At 42.8% G+C, this 16,416-nt stretch overlaps 1 protein-coding gene across 4 annotated transcripts in view; it reads right to left on the reverse strand.

The window, feature by feature from the left end:
* Glyr1 (glyoxylate reductase 1 homolog) overlaps positions 1–16,416 on the reverse strand; it is a 40,043-nt gene that overhangs the window by 18,578 nt on the left and 5,049 nt on the right. For 2 of the 4 annotated variants that reach the window (XM_038325088.1, XM_038325087.1), the window contains exons 4-7: positions 7,547–7,685; positions 6,873–7,112; positions 1,968–2,054; positions 159–215 (exon numbers count right to left, since the gene is read on the reverse strand). In XM_038325088.1, the coding sequence (XP_038181016.1) occupies positions 159–215; positions 1,968–2,054; positions 6,873–7,112; positions 7,547–7,633 (471 nt within the window). In that variant the 5' untranslated portion in view covers positions 7,634–7,685. The remainder of the gene's footprint in view (positions 1–158; positions 216–1,967; positions 2,055–6,872; positions 7,113–7,546; positions 7,686–16,416) is intronic. The other 2 variants (XM_038325089.1, XM_038325090.1) reach the window with 1 other exon arrangement.

Here is a 16,416-nt window from a genome sequence, read left to right on the forward strand (position 1 = left end):
GAAGGCAACAGCTGATTTCTCAGCAGTACAAGTGGCTGAGTTCTAAAACTGTTCTCAATTTTAATTTCACTGGCATGTGATTTTCTCATGGGCCTATACTGTCACTTAGCTTGTTGCTATGGCATTCATAAACAGGTTCGTCCCAAGTGAGCACTCACCTTCTCTGTTTGGCTCAACAGAAAATGATGGAAATGAGGATCGGCATCTTTGACTGGCTGAAATCAGAAAACAAGGAAATCAAATGAGCTACCCTCTAACAAAGCCACTTCCTCTTGCCAAGATGAGGGACGCCCTTCTGCTGCAAGGTTTCTCCAACAAAATCTCCTTCAAAGCTGTTGGGAAACTTCTATTTTTTGAGACAGGGTTTCTGAGTAGCCCTGGCTGTCTTGGAACTTGCTCCGTAGACTACACTGGCCTAAAACATACAGGGATACACCTGCCTCTGTCTCTTTATTTGGATTAAAGGCATGTGCCATCCCCAACCCTGGCAGTGTTTTTTTTTTTGTGTGTGTGTGTGTGTTTTTTTTTTCTGTACTAGGAATTGAATCTAGAGGGCCTTGCCAATACTAGGCAGGTGCTCTACCACTGAGCTCTACCTCTAAGCCCTCTTTCCACATTTTTTTTTTTTTTTGTTAAGACACTCACTTTATAGCTCTGGCCTCAAACACATATATTCACCTGTCTTTGACTCTGCCTCTTTTCATCTTTTTTTTTCTTTTCTTTTTTTTCTTTTTGAGACAGGGTTTCTCTGTTATAGCTCTGGCTGTCCTGGAACTTGCTTTGTAGATCAGGCTGTGTTCGAACTCACAGAGATCTACCTACCTCTGCCTCCTGAGTCCTAGGATTAAAGGTGGGTGCTACTGGTTTCTTTTCACTTTTTATTATAAGCTAAAATGGATTCATGTTACTCAGGCTGGGCCTTCAGCTCACTTGGTTACTCAGGCAGGCCATGACCCTGTGATCGTCTTGCTTCAGCCTCTGCTAGGATTGCAAGCCTGTGCCATCAGGCCTAATTCTGGCCTTTCATAAGCCAGAGTTAGCTTAAGTTTTTTTATGTTATGTTTTTCTAGTGAAGGAAAAATGGATTCAAGTACAAAAAAGACAGATGCTTCTGCAGTTTAAGACCAATCACTCTAGTCACTCTGTGGAAAATACTATAAAGCCCTCCTGCATTTTAGTACTAAATATTCACCAGGCATGCAGCTGGTCTGGCTGCATAAGCCACAACAGTTCCAGGACTCTTCGTTTCAGAACTCTGGTCTCCTTGGGTCTGAGTCCAGACCCTTGTAGGGAGGGCTTGGCTTCCTGGGATCAATTCTGATTATAGTGGTCACAACCACAGAGTTCCACAACTGTTCACAACTATGCCTACGACCAGGTGCAGGCACAGGGAAGTCAGTGTGACCCCAGGCTACAAAACATCAAGACCTGCATTAATTGGGCTTAGTAGCTACATTTCTATAATCCTAGTATCTAACATTGGTATCTGAGGTGGAAGGATATCTAGTTTGATGTAGGCAGGGACTACCTAGGGAGACCCTGCCATAAGACAAAATAACCTCTCCCTCAACCCTCCCCCCAAAAAACTACTTCCTCATACTTCCTCTAAGGTGGTCATGGTGGGGGGGGGGCGCATGCACAACAAAACAGAGGAAAAAAAAAGAATATTAATGGAAGAGAGGGTATTTACAATAAATACAAAAACAATTCTACTACAAACAGTAAGAATGATAGTGGCTCTATAATCCTATATATGATGCTAAACAGGCAAACTGCCTAGAAGATTAAACCTAAAACACTAAGCAGTTTTTTCCTCCTAGACCTCTGTACTGCTTGTTATTCAATAAAACAAAACCAAACAACAGAAAGGGTGGAAATGGAAAGAGGATCATAGCAAAGCCAGAAAATCTGCTGTGTGCTTGTTCTGACATTGTGGCCCAGTGCTAACAGCAGGAAAAATTCTTTACCTCGCTTGCAGTTGGCTGCCATTTAAATGCGGCCATTGGTCCCGCCATCATCCCTTTCACAGTGCTCGACTCAGGGATGGTGAGGTCCTAAAGGAGAAAAGCAGAGAAACCATTAGGATACTTTGCTTCCCTTTTGGCCACACTCAACCCTAAACTAAGCTCCTAGCAAGTGCCATGGTCTAAGTGTAAGTTCAAGCCAATCTCTTGGGCAAGGTTCTAAGTGGGAGAAGGGCAACTGCTTCCTGCCAACACAAAGTGAGCCTTCTCCAGTCCTGTATTAACGAAACCCACACATACACCTTATGTCACAAGAATGAAGGTTAATTAGGAAGCTGCCAGCAGGTCACAGGGAAATTCGTTATGGCAGGTAATAATCACTAATAATAATAATCAGCTTCAGAGAGAATCTACCTTGTCTTAAATAGACAAGAACAAGAACAACACTATGGTATGCTGAGGAGACCCACCCAGATCTGAAAGTGATGATGAATGCCAGAATACATTTGGCACAGGTTCAAATGAGTAGCTCTTCATCTGCATAGCCTGGGCCCCATTCCCTTGGACTAAGCTGGTCTGGCCCCTCCTACCCGTGATAATAAATCATACTTCACCCACCTTGGTGGGATACCAGGGTGAATGCCCATGTGCCCACAAACATTCCATCTTCCTGGTGCCAGGTCTCCTCCTCTACTAATTTGAGTTTCCCTTGACTCAAAGGGCAGTGATCACTGCTTTGTCACTATAAAGCCACCCTTCTCCCTTGTCACTCATACCAAACTGGCCAACATACCACCATCCCCGTAAGCAGGCAGCTGAACAATGTATTTCCTGCTCCCTCTCTGGCTCCATTCAGACTAGATTTCACACACCAGCTCATGTCAGACCCCCCTATTTGCCTGAAGCCAGTTTCCCATGTCTCACAAGGAAGCTAAAATTTGCTATAGCAGCCTTCAGGAAGGGCTCTACTGTTAGTCACCTTACCCCACTTTCTGCTCCCCTTCCTCCCCTACCCTCCTGAGACAGGGTTTCTTTGCTTAATAGCTCTGGCTGTCCTGGAACTTGCTCTGTAGACCAGGCTGGCCTCAAACTCACAGAGATAACACCTGCCTCTGCCTTTCGAATGTTGGGACTGAAGGTGTGTACCACCACTACCCAGCCTGAGTCCTAATTTTTTCTCTTCCTTTGTCATTCTCTAGTTTACCAGCCCTCCATTCCCCCATTCCAAACACTCCAAACTCAACCCACCTCAGAACTTCTGTATTACTGGGGATGGTCTTCCACCATGTCTACTGAGTCACAGGCTCACTTTAGGACACCGTGGAAAGGTTCCTTCATCAAAATAGCTTTATTTGACCTCTCAGTACCTTCTCCCATTTGAAGGTGATGTTGATTACAATGACAGCAAAGGTTTCAGAAATCATCTTAGTACTAATTTACATATATGGTCTTCTGTAACCCCATTACTCACAATGGAGAATACTGCCTTCCTTTTACAGAAAAGAAAAGCAAGGAGATCAACTTGGTTAACTGTGAGACAGATTAAAAATTCAAACTCATGGGAATGGTGGCACACACCTTTCATCCCAGCCCCCGGGGAGGCAGACACAGGCATATCTCTGAGTTTGCACAGGTCCAGGCCAGCCAAAGCTATATAGTGAGACCTATCTAAAAATATACACACAAACCCAAAACAAACAAACAAACAAAAAACCAACCAGAAAAAAAAAATCAACCAACTAACCAATTGAACAAACAAAAACCCACACAAAACAATCCAAATTCCAGTAATTTGGACCCAGGGTTGGTGCTATTACAAGTGTGTTCTCCTTCCACTCTACTCCACATTGGGAATCATGCTGGCATGTAGATGAACCTAAATATGCCTTAGAGAAGTGGGGGTAGGGATCTCTTCCTGAGAGGGGACAAAGCTGCCCAATAAGCATCTGTGTAATAGACAGGATGTTGTAGCACTGCCCCAAAGACAGTTCTGCAGTGGCAGATACAATCTTTTTGAGCTAACATTGACGCCTCCAATCACGTTACTACGTGGCACCTGATACAAGGTTGGTGAATTTTAAATAGAAAGATGGCTCAGAGGTTAAGAGCACCGGCTGCTCTTCCAGAGGTCCTGAGTTCAATTCCCAGCAACCACATAGTGGCTCACAACCATCTGTGAAGAGATCTGATGCCCTCTTAATAAATAAGTCTTTTAAAAAAGATTGTATTCAATGAAGTTGGGACAGTGGAGCTCCAGGGACACCAGAATGAGAACAAGGAGTTTACAGCTCTTAGTTCAAACACAAAGACCTCTATCCCTGATTCACTCTTTTTGGTGTTAGTGTGAAATTTCAGGTCTACCATGGGACTGACTGAACTTGGCTGAAGCTGTAGTTCTTAGCTTAGAAGCAGTCAAGACATGGGAGCAAGTATCCAGGCAAGATCTGAAACAGATGTCTAGACATAAATTCAGTCTTGTCTGAAGGTAAGCATTTGACACCTCTGAGATCAAGGATGGCCTTTTCAGTTATTCTTAGGGGACAGAAGATTGTACCACAACAGAATGGCACTCACCTGGGACTCTGCAGCTAGGAGCCTGTGCTTTACTGCTTACTGCCAGCCAAATGACAATTGCTATGGTAACACACCTGCACTCTAAGCTACAGAACAGATGAGGTCAGATGTACTGTCACTCCAGTACCAGGGCACACTCTTTGAAGCACTGAGCATAGGCCCAACCCAAAAACACCCAGAAAGGACCCAGCTAGGGGTCAAGAGCAGGTTGCTTTCCTAGACTGAAACCTGGTTAAAAGCTACTACCACCCAAATGAGTTACTCGGTTGTAAGGGTGAAATGCTTCTCATTATCAGCTTGAAGAAAGTCTTGAGATAGAAGAAAGCTTGCGTAGGATCCTGGGAGGGCTAGACTGGAGTAACTTTCCACTCAGTTCTCTGCACACCTGGCTCCTATCCTGGAAATAGCTCACACAGGTTTTGGATCTGATACCCATCACTCTTCAGGTATGGTCTTCAGCACCACCCATGGACTCACTCAATTCTCACAGTAAACCTATGAGGCTCCATTAGACTAGGAAACTGAAGGAAAGGAACTTGGCCACAGTCAATCAGTTGCAGGAAGCCACAGGTTATATATAATACAAACATAGGGCCCATGTTCCAACCTCTCCATTGTACTTCCCTTTATCTAATAGGAAGCTGTTTCTGTCCAGGGTAATTCAGGAATCTATGAGGCGTGTGCCTGAAGACAGTATAAAATGTGACAACTCCAATTCCTTCTTGACTGAAAACTACATTATGTCTTTTGGGAGCTCATATCAGGTCACATTCCTTGCAAAGTCCCCTATTCACTGAGGCTTACAGTTCTCTGAAGCTCCCTACCTCCTGATCATGCTCATAGGGAAACTCTTGCTCTCTTAGCCTTGGACAGTGTGAAGGACCTTCTCCAATCAGTGGCCCACAGAGGCAGACCAGGCAGAATGTTTTTAAAATGTGAATCAGATTCAAACATTTAAACTTAGGGTGCTTTGTATACAATTCTGCACTCCTGGCCCATCTCATAAAGATCAGACAACCTGGTAGCAGTTGGCCAGGCACCCTGTGAATGGGTATAACTGGGCCAGCTCCAAGACGCAGTGAGCGCTCCTGTTTTAGTTGCTCTGGGTCGTTTCACTGGTGTTTGACTGAACCTGCCAGTCTTGCTCTGGTGTGTAGTGTTTCACCAAGGTTTTATCACCCAGTACTCGTCAGCCACCTGGCTTCTGCTCCTTTTATCCTGGCTGCATTATCTCCCAGTGTGCACCTCACAATTCACAGGTCACTCACTTCCTGAAATTCAAGACTTGTTAGACACAGATGAGAGATGTGCCGTTCCTTCCTGGTTTCATCTGGCCACACATCCAACTTTACTAGCCCTGACCAAATATTCTCTTTGCAGTACAGCCTGTCTTTTTGAGCACCCCTCTTCATATTCCCAAGACAAGCTCATCTAGTCTCATGGATAAGGCTATTCTTCATCCAAGATGGCTTCCCAAGTCCCCAGCTCTAATACTGTTTGGGTCATGCTTCAAATGCATCACACTAAAAGAAAGAACCAAAGACTAGCATGTAGCTTAGTGGTGGAGTGTTTGCTGACCATGTATGAAGCTCCAGGTTCTACCTTTAGTTTTATAAACAATGACAACAGCAAACCCCAAATCCCTCCAAAAGCCAAAAAGAACCAGCTCTCTCTCTTCTGGGAGACAGCTCCATTTCTTGACTCCTGATTATGTAAGAAAGCAAGGGCACTATCTTCTAGGGGTGAAGTTTGGCGCTACCTTCTCTTTCTTTCCTTTTCATCTACACCCCTCCACATACCCGGTTGCCAAATCATAGAAAGGCTTCCTCTGAAATGCCTCTGCCCCATTCCTTTCAGGAAATGCTATCCCTTCTCATGGGTGACTATGGCTTCTAGCTGTCTTTTCTGTCCTCACAGTTACTAAGTCTCAGTCTGGCACACAATGCCATCCAAACAACCAGCTTAAATAGCTTTCTAAAAGCTTCCATTATCATGAATTTACTGTATGGTCCTCTGTGATCCAGTGTCAACCTATCTGTCCCTCTACCTGCCAGGATACTCATGCCAGATTCATGCCTCACATGGGATACATGCTCACCTCTACAGAGCTTTCCCTCCCTTCTTGCTAGCCTTACCCCTGGCCAGGCCAGTTGTACTCAAGCAACTCACGAGACTGCTCTCCTGCCTCCACCTCCTGCTCCTACTATGTCTGTGCATTTTGTTTTTGCATCATTTATAAAGCATGGCAGGAACTCCACACCCACTAGATGAGCATGGCTCTACTTTACACACACAAAAAGCACTAGTTTGGGAAGCTACAGTGGTAAGACAAACCTTCTCATCCTTTGGGGGCCGACCCCGCTTCCGGGGACTTTGCTCTTGGGCTCTTTTAAGGCATTTGGAGCCTCTCTCTGAAGAACCCGAAGTCACCCTCTTCTTTCCTTCTCCCAAGTTCTTCTTCACCTTCCCTTCAGACAGGCTAAGCTTGCGTTTCTCATCACCTGAGTTTGGCCTACTTCTCTCCTCACTGGAATTACGCCGATTCTTGTCATCAGCAGAAGTGTGGGATGATGTCTGAAAGTTCAACAACAATAATGATGACCACTACAACAGCCACTACCAACACTGGCCATGTAGTGCTCTAGGCACTTCTGTGAACTGTCCTCATAGCCACCCTGACAAACAGGATTCTTGCTCACCCGTTTGCACTGGAAAAACAGTTTAAAAAAAGAAAATCATGTCACTTGTACAGCCCTAACGCTAGGTGGTGGCTATGTTCCTAAGCTCTCAAGATACTCCAGAGTTGAGCTACTCCTTCTAAAAGCAACATGCTTCAGAAAAAAGTGAGCCTCAGAAAAGTGAGCCATGGGCATAGAGTTCTGGAAACACAGTGTTCCCTTGCTGGGCATCTCATGGGAATGGAGAGTGTCTGTGACACATTTCATCTGCTGGTAACCACGCTAAACCACGGGCCTGCTGTTGTGGGGAACTGCTAAAGTCTCTCTCACCTGGTCTTTCCCCTTGGCTCTCCTGAGGAACTCTTCAACAGCATCCACAGCTTGCTGGAACCGTTTGCCCTTGTTGATCTTTATCATCTCCTCTTTATGAGCATGATAAGGCTTTAGCTGTTCTACTTTGATCCAGGCACTAGTAGAAAACAAACACAGAAAGAGTTTTATCCATACTGCATAGGCCAACACAGTCCTGAGATCTCACCAGGGTAGAATTTGAACATCCATTTGTGTTGGTTGGAACTGGAAACGAATAAACCTCACCACCATTCATCTCAAACTTTTAAGCCTAAAGCACATTTTCTTGAAACAAACAGAAATACAATAGGTCAGAACTTTCCTTAAGTGAAATCACGGTCATACATTTTATTTTCACTCTCATTTGCTGGCCTTCCATACCCAACCACACACACCTGCAACTGCAGGAGAAGCCTGTAGATAGTCTGCTGTTTACAGTGCGCAGCATGATGGCCACGGATACCTGCAAGCATTATAAACCATGGCAACACGTTCACACAAAGAAACAACTGCTGCTGATCAACTATTTTTGTTTGCTCTTTTTCTGAGACATGCTATGCTCTCAATACATAGCTCTTTGTCCTGGAACTCACCATGTAGACCTGGCACTCCTCCTACCTCTGCCTCTTGAATGCTAAAATTACAGGTATGAACCATATGTGGCTTAGTCAACTATTTGAACCAGATTTACAAAATTTGTCCATCAACCTAGAGCCTAGAGTCAGGAAATGTAACCAGAACTATATATCTACATATCTATATCCATCCATCCATCCATCCATCCATCCATATAAAAATCAAGTGGTGTAGGAGGTTTTTCTGTTTGTGTGTTACTTTCATTGGTTGAATAAAGAAGCTGCCTTGGCCTTTTGATAGGGCAGCCCTTAGGTGGGAGGAGGAAACAGAACAGAATTCTGGGAGAAAGAAGGCAGGGAGAGCCGCCCGCCATGAAGCTGCCAGGTCAGACATGTTGAATCTTTCCAGGTAAGCCATGGCCTCGTGGTTCTACACAGATTATAAGAAATGGGTTAAATCAAGGTGTAACAATTAGCCAAGAAGAGGCTAGATATAATAGGCCAGGCAGTAATCTAATTAATACAATTTCCGTGTGGTTATTTTGGGAGTTAAGCTAGCCAGGCGGCGGGACACAGCCAGCAGCACCTCCATACTATAAAAGCAAGGACTCAGGTTGGAGATATGGCTCAGTGGTTAAGAGCACTGGATGTTCTTCTAGAGGACCCTGATTCAATTCCCAGCACCCAGGGGATCTAGACTATACAGGCACTAGACACACACACACACACGCACACACACACACACACACACACACACTGCACAGACATATAAGCAGGTAAAACACCCACCCACATTAAGAAGATGAAAAAAAGATAAGGATGCATGAACTTTGATTCTTTTGCCTCTACATCCCAAATGCTGGGATTACAGGTGGTGCTGGGGATTGAACTACTTATCAACTGAGAACTCTACCCCAAATGCAACATATAAAGTTTGCTGTTCTTTAGATATTTGTAGCCAGCGAGCCTAAATTTATTCCTTAATGATGGTATCCATTACTACTTAACCACACACACATATGGTTTGGGATGAGGGAAGCAGTCACAAATGGAGGCTTTAAATGACATTCTTCTTGAAAGGCAAAATGAACTCCTCTAATTGTTAATTTCAACTGTTAGCATGTAAAAAACATTAAAGTAAAAAACAAAAACAAAAACAGTTAGCTGTTAGTTCTGGAGTATCTGGCCTGTCATGGAACATAAACAAGTCTTCTGCAGTAGGCTTTCTGTGGCTTCCCCAAATGCTGTTCTGATTCTAAGCACAAATGAGAACACATTACAAGTATCAATTGTACCTGACAAGTTATCAGTTAATTTACATATGTTTTCCCCTGTAATACTCATAGGATCTCACAGAATAACCTTCAGAAAAAGTGGGCCAGGCTAAGGATACAGAAACTGGGTTACAACAATAGCTGAAGTTTCATTCTTTAGAGAAAGCCAGAGAATATTAACCCGTTATGGCCCAAGTGTTTTTATCCACCTCCATCTTCCTGCACTCTGAGTGTTGTGTGAGCAGTTGTGAGGATGGGTCAAGAACAAATATGGTAGTCCTTAGACCTTGGCCCACAAGTTTTAGACAGCACACTAGGGCAGGCATGGTATCTATGGCTAAGGCAAACAGGTCAACAACAGCAGTGGAGTGAGATGTTTTTTTAGTGGCTAGTTCAGCTATAGTTTGCAACCTTATAAGGAAGGCATGAATCCAATCCACAGGGAGGAAACATGGACTAAGGTACTAACCTCCTAATGCAGGCTAGTATGTCCCTAGGGACCCCAAACCCGACCTCTCACTGTATTTATAGAATTCTAAGGACAGAGGTAAAGGTGGTAAAGCTGAAGTACTAACTGGTGGCTCAGTTCTGAGACTACACCAGTGTCAGGGATAAATCCTGAAGAGTCATGGTTCTCAAGACCTACACTGTCCATCTTTCCCAGAGCTGTAAAACTAGGTTAGATGCGCCACAGGCAATAACCCCATTCACTCCTTTTGGTCACTGCCATGCCTGTTCCTCCCACCAACCTGATTCAGAGAAAAAGCAGAGGTGAAGATTTCTCTGGAAGAAATGCCAATAAATTAGCCCCTATTTTTTTTTTTTGAGTCAAAATGTTTTAGACAGATTTCTGATTTCTGTAAGAAAAAAGAATAAGCACAAAATCCCACTCACCTTCCTGACTTTGAGAAACTATAATGAAAATATCCCCAATACAATGATCTTTGAAATATTCAAATGTATTTTGACATTACAATATAAATATGACTTTGAGAGGAGAAAAAGAGAATGTTAATCTACTCAGGAAATTGATCAAGTGACAGAGAGGCATCCTGCCCCACCAGAGTACAGTCAATAAAATGCCAGCTCACCAGAGTCCAGAAGGATCACCTCTAAAAAGCAAATCACACTCAAATCACTTCAGCCATCCAAACAAAATGTGTTCTATAGTGGATATGGTGCTTTTTAGCTGGAATCTCAGTAAGACTTCTAATCCTGGAGGAACAGCAAAGCAGCCTAGGCTGGCATGAAACTGGTGCCAGTAAATGATAGCTTCCATGATAGCATCTTCCAGCCATGTTTAGGGGCTAGAAAAACTGCTTGCTAAGTGGGAGGGAAGGTGCTAAATAAAATGCTCAGCTGGATAACTATTTTATCTTGTTTTAGTTCATGTGTATGAATGTTTTACCCACATGTATGTTGCATACCGTGTGCCTAGTACTACTCATGGAAGCCAGAAGGTGGTGTCCCTAGAACTGGAGTTATAGAAGGTTGTGAGCTGGCGTGTGAATGCTGGGAATCAAACCGGGTCCTCTGGAAGAGCAGCCAGCACACTTGACCACTGAATCATCTCTTCAGTCCCTTGGCTGGGTAACTCTTCAGCATTAAAAAATAAAAATTTGCATAAATAAAATACATGAATAAGTGGGAGGGCAGGATCTAGCTTGGTATTCACTAGACCAATGGTTTTCACTGTTGTCTAGGCTAGCTTTAAATTCATAGAGATCTGCCTGCCTTAGCTTCTCAAATGCTTCAATTAAGGTGTGTACATTACCAACCCTAGCCTCAAATTAATTTAAATTCATCCATTTATTGATTTTTTTTCTTTTTTGGGTTTTCGTGATAGGGTCGCTCTGTAGCTTTGGAGCCTGTCCTGGAACTAGCTCTTGTAGACCAGACTGACCTCGAACTCACAGAGATCCGCCCACCTCTACCTCCCGAGTGCTGGGATTAAAGGCGTGTGCCACCACTGCCCGGCCACTTATTGATTTTTTTTTGAGACCATGTCTGTATGTAGCCCTGGCTTTTCTGGAACTCAGAGATCCGCCTGCCTCTGTATCCCAAGTGCTGGGACTAAAGATGTTCATCACCATACTAATTTTAATTTTTGGAGGAAAAGGTTCTCAGGTAGCCAGGTTGACCTCAAACTCCATATGTAACTAAGGATGAATTTATCCTTAAATCTTTGATCCTTTTATTTTGACTTCTCAGGTGCTAGAATTATGATTATAGGCGTGTATCACCATGTCTGATTAATAAGTGATCAGGATCAAATCCAGAGGATTATGCATGTTAAGCAGACACTCTACTGAGTTCGAGTCCTAGCTCTTGTGATGGCATTTTAAAAAAAGACTGTTCTCTTTTTTGCGGGGTGGATGATAGGGGTGTGGTGTTAATATGAAGCTAGGGCTTACACATGCTAGTCATGTGGTCAACCAATAAGCTAGACACTCAGCCTTATACAGCTGTTTTGTTTCTTTACTTGTAGTGAGCTACTGTGATTTGTCTCACAACCTTTTCCTAGGACTTAGAAGAAGCTGTACCTATTGAGACCACTTTGCCATAGATCAGGAAGTTAAAAAAATAACAAACTCATCCAGTCTGTGCCTAAAGTATGAAGTCTTACTCTGATATACAAGGGAGTTAATTATACATTGTTTTTGGTAGTAAATGCTGGAAAACAAGAACTGGAAACCTGTGAGTTTACCCAATCAGACATTTCTTAAATGTAAAAAGAAGAAAAAGCACTATGTGTATTGTAATATGCTACTAGCTACATAAGAGGAATAAAGAAATCTTGATTCTACATCTCTGGGATGGTACAACCCAAAAAACCTAGTCAACCTGAGTTGAGTATGTTACTCCAGCACCTGAGAGTTGGTTGCAGGCAGTTCTCTTGTGATGTCCTGGGCAGCCAGGGCTGACCTGGCTCAAAACCAAAATGAAACCAAAAAGGTCCCAAGAAACAAAAACTAAAACACAAGCAACCAACCAAACAAACAAACAAAGGAGTGAGGGGAAAAGAGAAACTAGCCCACCTGAATGGCTAAAGGAAAAAAGAAACAATGGAATCATTTCATTATTTTCAGATTAATTTTAAAAAACATTAACATTATCAAGAATCCAAATTTCAATTAAAGACCTTTATGTAGATCATTCCAGCCTCTCAGCAGGTGTTGCCATAGACTCCTGGCTTAGAGGCAGGGAAACTCAACCTGGCTGCTGCTTTGAGTTCATCTGACATGGCTGGCAGCATGTTCCTTGGTGTCTTGTTATACTTTCTACAAACTCTTCAAATGGAAGACAGATCTGCCACTAAGTCATTCTCAAGGTAACTCCACTTAAATAAAAATGCCCATACTTTGGAGCTGCTTTCTCCTTAAGTGAAAAACCATATGACAACCTCACATGTGTCTTAGTCACTGATCAGATATGAGAACCTTACAAGAATCTGGGCTGAAGCTTTGAAATGGAGGCACACAAAAACAGTATTGGATGGGGATAACATATAAAAAGACACAGGAGCAGAAAGCCCACATCAGGTCTCCTTCTCTATCTGGATGTGTGAGTAGTCCTTAGAGGCCAAAGATGACATGTGTCACCTCCAATTTTAAGCTAGTTAGAAATGAAGGCACCAGGAAACAGACACACACATAGGCAAACAAAGGCAATATGGAAATGTCTCAATTCACTTCAAGCAAAGTTTACCTTAGAGACACCAACAAAGTCAAGCATGGCTGTGCACTCCTGTGATTCTAGCACTTGGGAAGTAGAGGAAAGAGGATCAGGAATTCAAAACCACAACAAGAACAACAAAACAAAGCATCACCATCACTGCCACCACCAACAAAAGAAAACACCAAAAGACTTGTAATTAAGATGAATTTAGAAAACTTTGTTTCTAGAACTTGATGTACTTAGTTTTTATTGTCAACTTGACACAACCAAGCATGGATTAGGTCCTTCTCCTGAGAAGAGGGAGCCTTAAGTGAGGGAGAACTCAGATCAGATTGTACTGTAGTTCATGGGGAAATAGCTTGATGATTGATAGGGGAGGGCCCAGCCCCTGTGGGCAATGTCACAACTAGGAAGTTGGTTTTGGACTGTATATAACTGGCCGAATAAGTCAGTAAGCAGCATTCTTCCATGGTTCCTGCCTGACTTCCCTCAAGGACTGTGACCTGGAGGCATAATATTGAAAGAATCCCTCCCTTCAAATAGTTTTTGGTTGTGGTGCTTAATCACAGCAACAGAAACTAACAAGGACACTGGTAACATCCTCAAGTGCCTTTCTACTTGTGCTGCCTCCGTTAATCAATAGTCACCACTCCTCTATGGGCCTGTTTGTCTCATGACACTGTCACCAGTCATGGAGAGAGGCACTATTTGGACTGTTCCTGTTACTAGGGAGAAGAATCTAATCCATTCTATTGAGGACAGCTACCATGCAGCTGGCACAGGACAGGTTGAACATTGGACCTCACTACTCACTTAGCTCCACTCTCTAACTATGAATGGTATCAGATAGAAAGTGGATAGCTTGATGGCAGGTGAAAAGAAAAAGGTATGCTCACACATTTCCAACCATTATGTTCTTCACCAACAACCACATCATTTAGTTCTTTACACCTTATATCAGTGAGGCCTGGCTCACCTTTGATGTGGCTTGATTTAAAAAGCTCCTGAGTCTGGGATCCTGGACATCTTACCATTTAAATTTGCAATCCCTGGTCCTCATATAAGAAGAGTAAGAACACCATCCCTATCCACTTCCTGAAAGCAGAGGGGAGAACGGGCCATAAACATTGCCATAGAAACTGAGGTCTCTAGTCACAAGCTGCCTAGTTGGCCTATAGTATTCTCTTAAAGAAGAAAATTCCTTAGGGCCTTTCCTTGATTTATCATCATTATTTATTTTAATTTGCTGTGTATCTGTGTTTTACATGTATGTATGTCTGTGCACCATGTGCATGCCTAGTGCTCATGGAGACTAGAAGAGGGCATGGGATCATATGGAACTGGAGTTATACACTGCTGTGAGCCCCATGTGGGTTCTAGGAATTGAACCTTGGTCCTCTGGAAGAGAAGACATTGCTATTAACCACTGAGCTATCACTTCATTACCTGCAGCAGTATTCTTGAACTGGAGGCTCTGAGTACCTGAAACTAAACGAACACTTTCTCATTTCACTATCTCCAGCTAGAAAGCTTACCAAAAGTTTTCAATAGTGTGAGTGTGTATGTGGGCATGTACTAGACCACGGTGTATAGAGGTTAGAGAACAACTTCAAAGAGTCAGTTCTCTCCTTCTACAAGAAGGTTCTGAGTGGGTTCTGAGGACTGAGCTCAGATTGTGTGGACTGGCAGCCAAGTACCTTTATCTGCATCTTTGCCAGCTTGCACTAATCAAAATACATAAACTGATTATATACGTAATTTCTTTTTATTTTTTATGTTCAATGGTGTTTCGCCTGCATGTACATCTGTGTGAGGATGTCAGAAGCCCAGAAGCTAGAGTTACAGTCAGGTGTGAGCTGTCATGTGGGTGCTGGGAACTGAACCCAGGTCCTCTGGAAGAGCAGCCAGTGCTCATAACCACTGAGTCATCTCTCCAAGCCTTGATCAAAAAAATTTTTTTAAAGATTTATTTTTATTTATTTGTATTTGCATGCACAAGTGTGTGCATATGCACATGTGGATGCATGTTATATGTGTGCAAGTACCAGTGAAAAGCAGAAGGTGCCAGATCCTTTGGAATTAAAGTTATAGGTAATTATGAATTAGGTACTATGGGTGCAGGGAATGAACTAGGGTCTTCCAGGAGAGCAGTAAAGTGCTCTAAATTGTGGAACCACCTCTCTAATGTCAGGTCAAAATTTTAAACTCTGAACCTCATCTCTTCTTTGATGAGCCATAACCAAGAACAGACTTGTCCAAGGTAGATTCACATACACCGATTCTTGATATTTAACTGTGGTCATATGGTATAGTTAATAGAGCTATGCTGAAGTTATTTTTCCCTCATTTATTTTAAAGTAAAAGGGAAAAGGTGCATCTTAATGACTCTATCTCATTAAGTCCTGTCCTCAACAGAGAGGCCCGATGAGGTAGGTTGGGCCTTCTTTTCCTAACTGTGGGATGCCAAGGTAATTTGTTAGATGTTTTGGTAAGAAAGGAAAGGAAAAGCCAGATGTCTAAAACTGTAGGATCATATATTTTATATACACACACACATACTGAAAATTTTTGCTTTTTATTTATGTGCATGTGTGTGTGTGCCATGTGAGTTAATGTGTACTATGTGCATATTAGTGCACTTGGAAGTCAGAGACACCTGGTGTGGGTGCTGGGAACCAAATCCAGTCCTCCGCAAAAGCAAGCAGTAAATGCTCTTAACTGCTGAGCCATCTCTCCAGGACCATCAAAAGACATTAATAAATTTACTCAACTCTGCAATAAAGGTCTTTGCTAAAATAAAAATTAATTACATGCATTTTCCATTAATTCATGTGTCAATTTTGAAACCAAATACATCTGACTGAATCCTATGTTTTTCAGGAATATAATAGCATGGGTTGGGCTCCATTCACTGGGCCAGGGTTCAGTCACCAATGAAGTCTTCAAAACAGGATGAGCTAGGGTCACACTTACTCTCAACCCTAATGTCAGTCTTAAAGCTTCCACCATAGTCTCAGACATATTTGCCCTTTAGAAACTTGTTTTTATCTCTAAAATATTCAGTTATCATTTGTCTATAATACCTTCAAAGTGACTACTTCACGAACTAGGGATCATAGTGCTGTTCTTGAACAATCATGCATTCTATTTGAGGTGTCCCTTGCAGAACTCTTGAAGGCCACTAGCTAGTTCCTAACTCCTGACCATGTTTTTTTTTTTTTTTTTCAGGATTTGCTTTCCCATAGTAAAGAGCACTACCCTCCTGTCTGACACGTCCCTTCTCTGGATCTTGACTAGCTCTATCTGGTCTTCTGGGAAACAA

This window comes from Arvicola amphibius, chromosome 4 (genome assembly GCF_903992535.2).
Source record: "Arvicola amphibius chromosome 4, mArvAmp1.2, whole genome shotgun sequence".
Taxonomy (NCBI): domain Eukaryota; kingdom Metazoa; phylum Chordata; class Mammalia; order Rodentia; family Cricetidae; genus Arvicola; species Arvicola amphibius.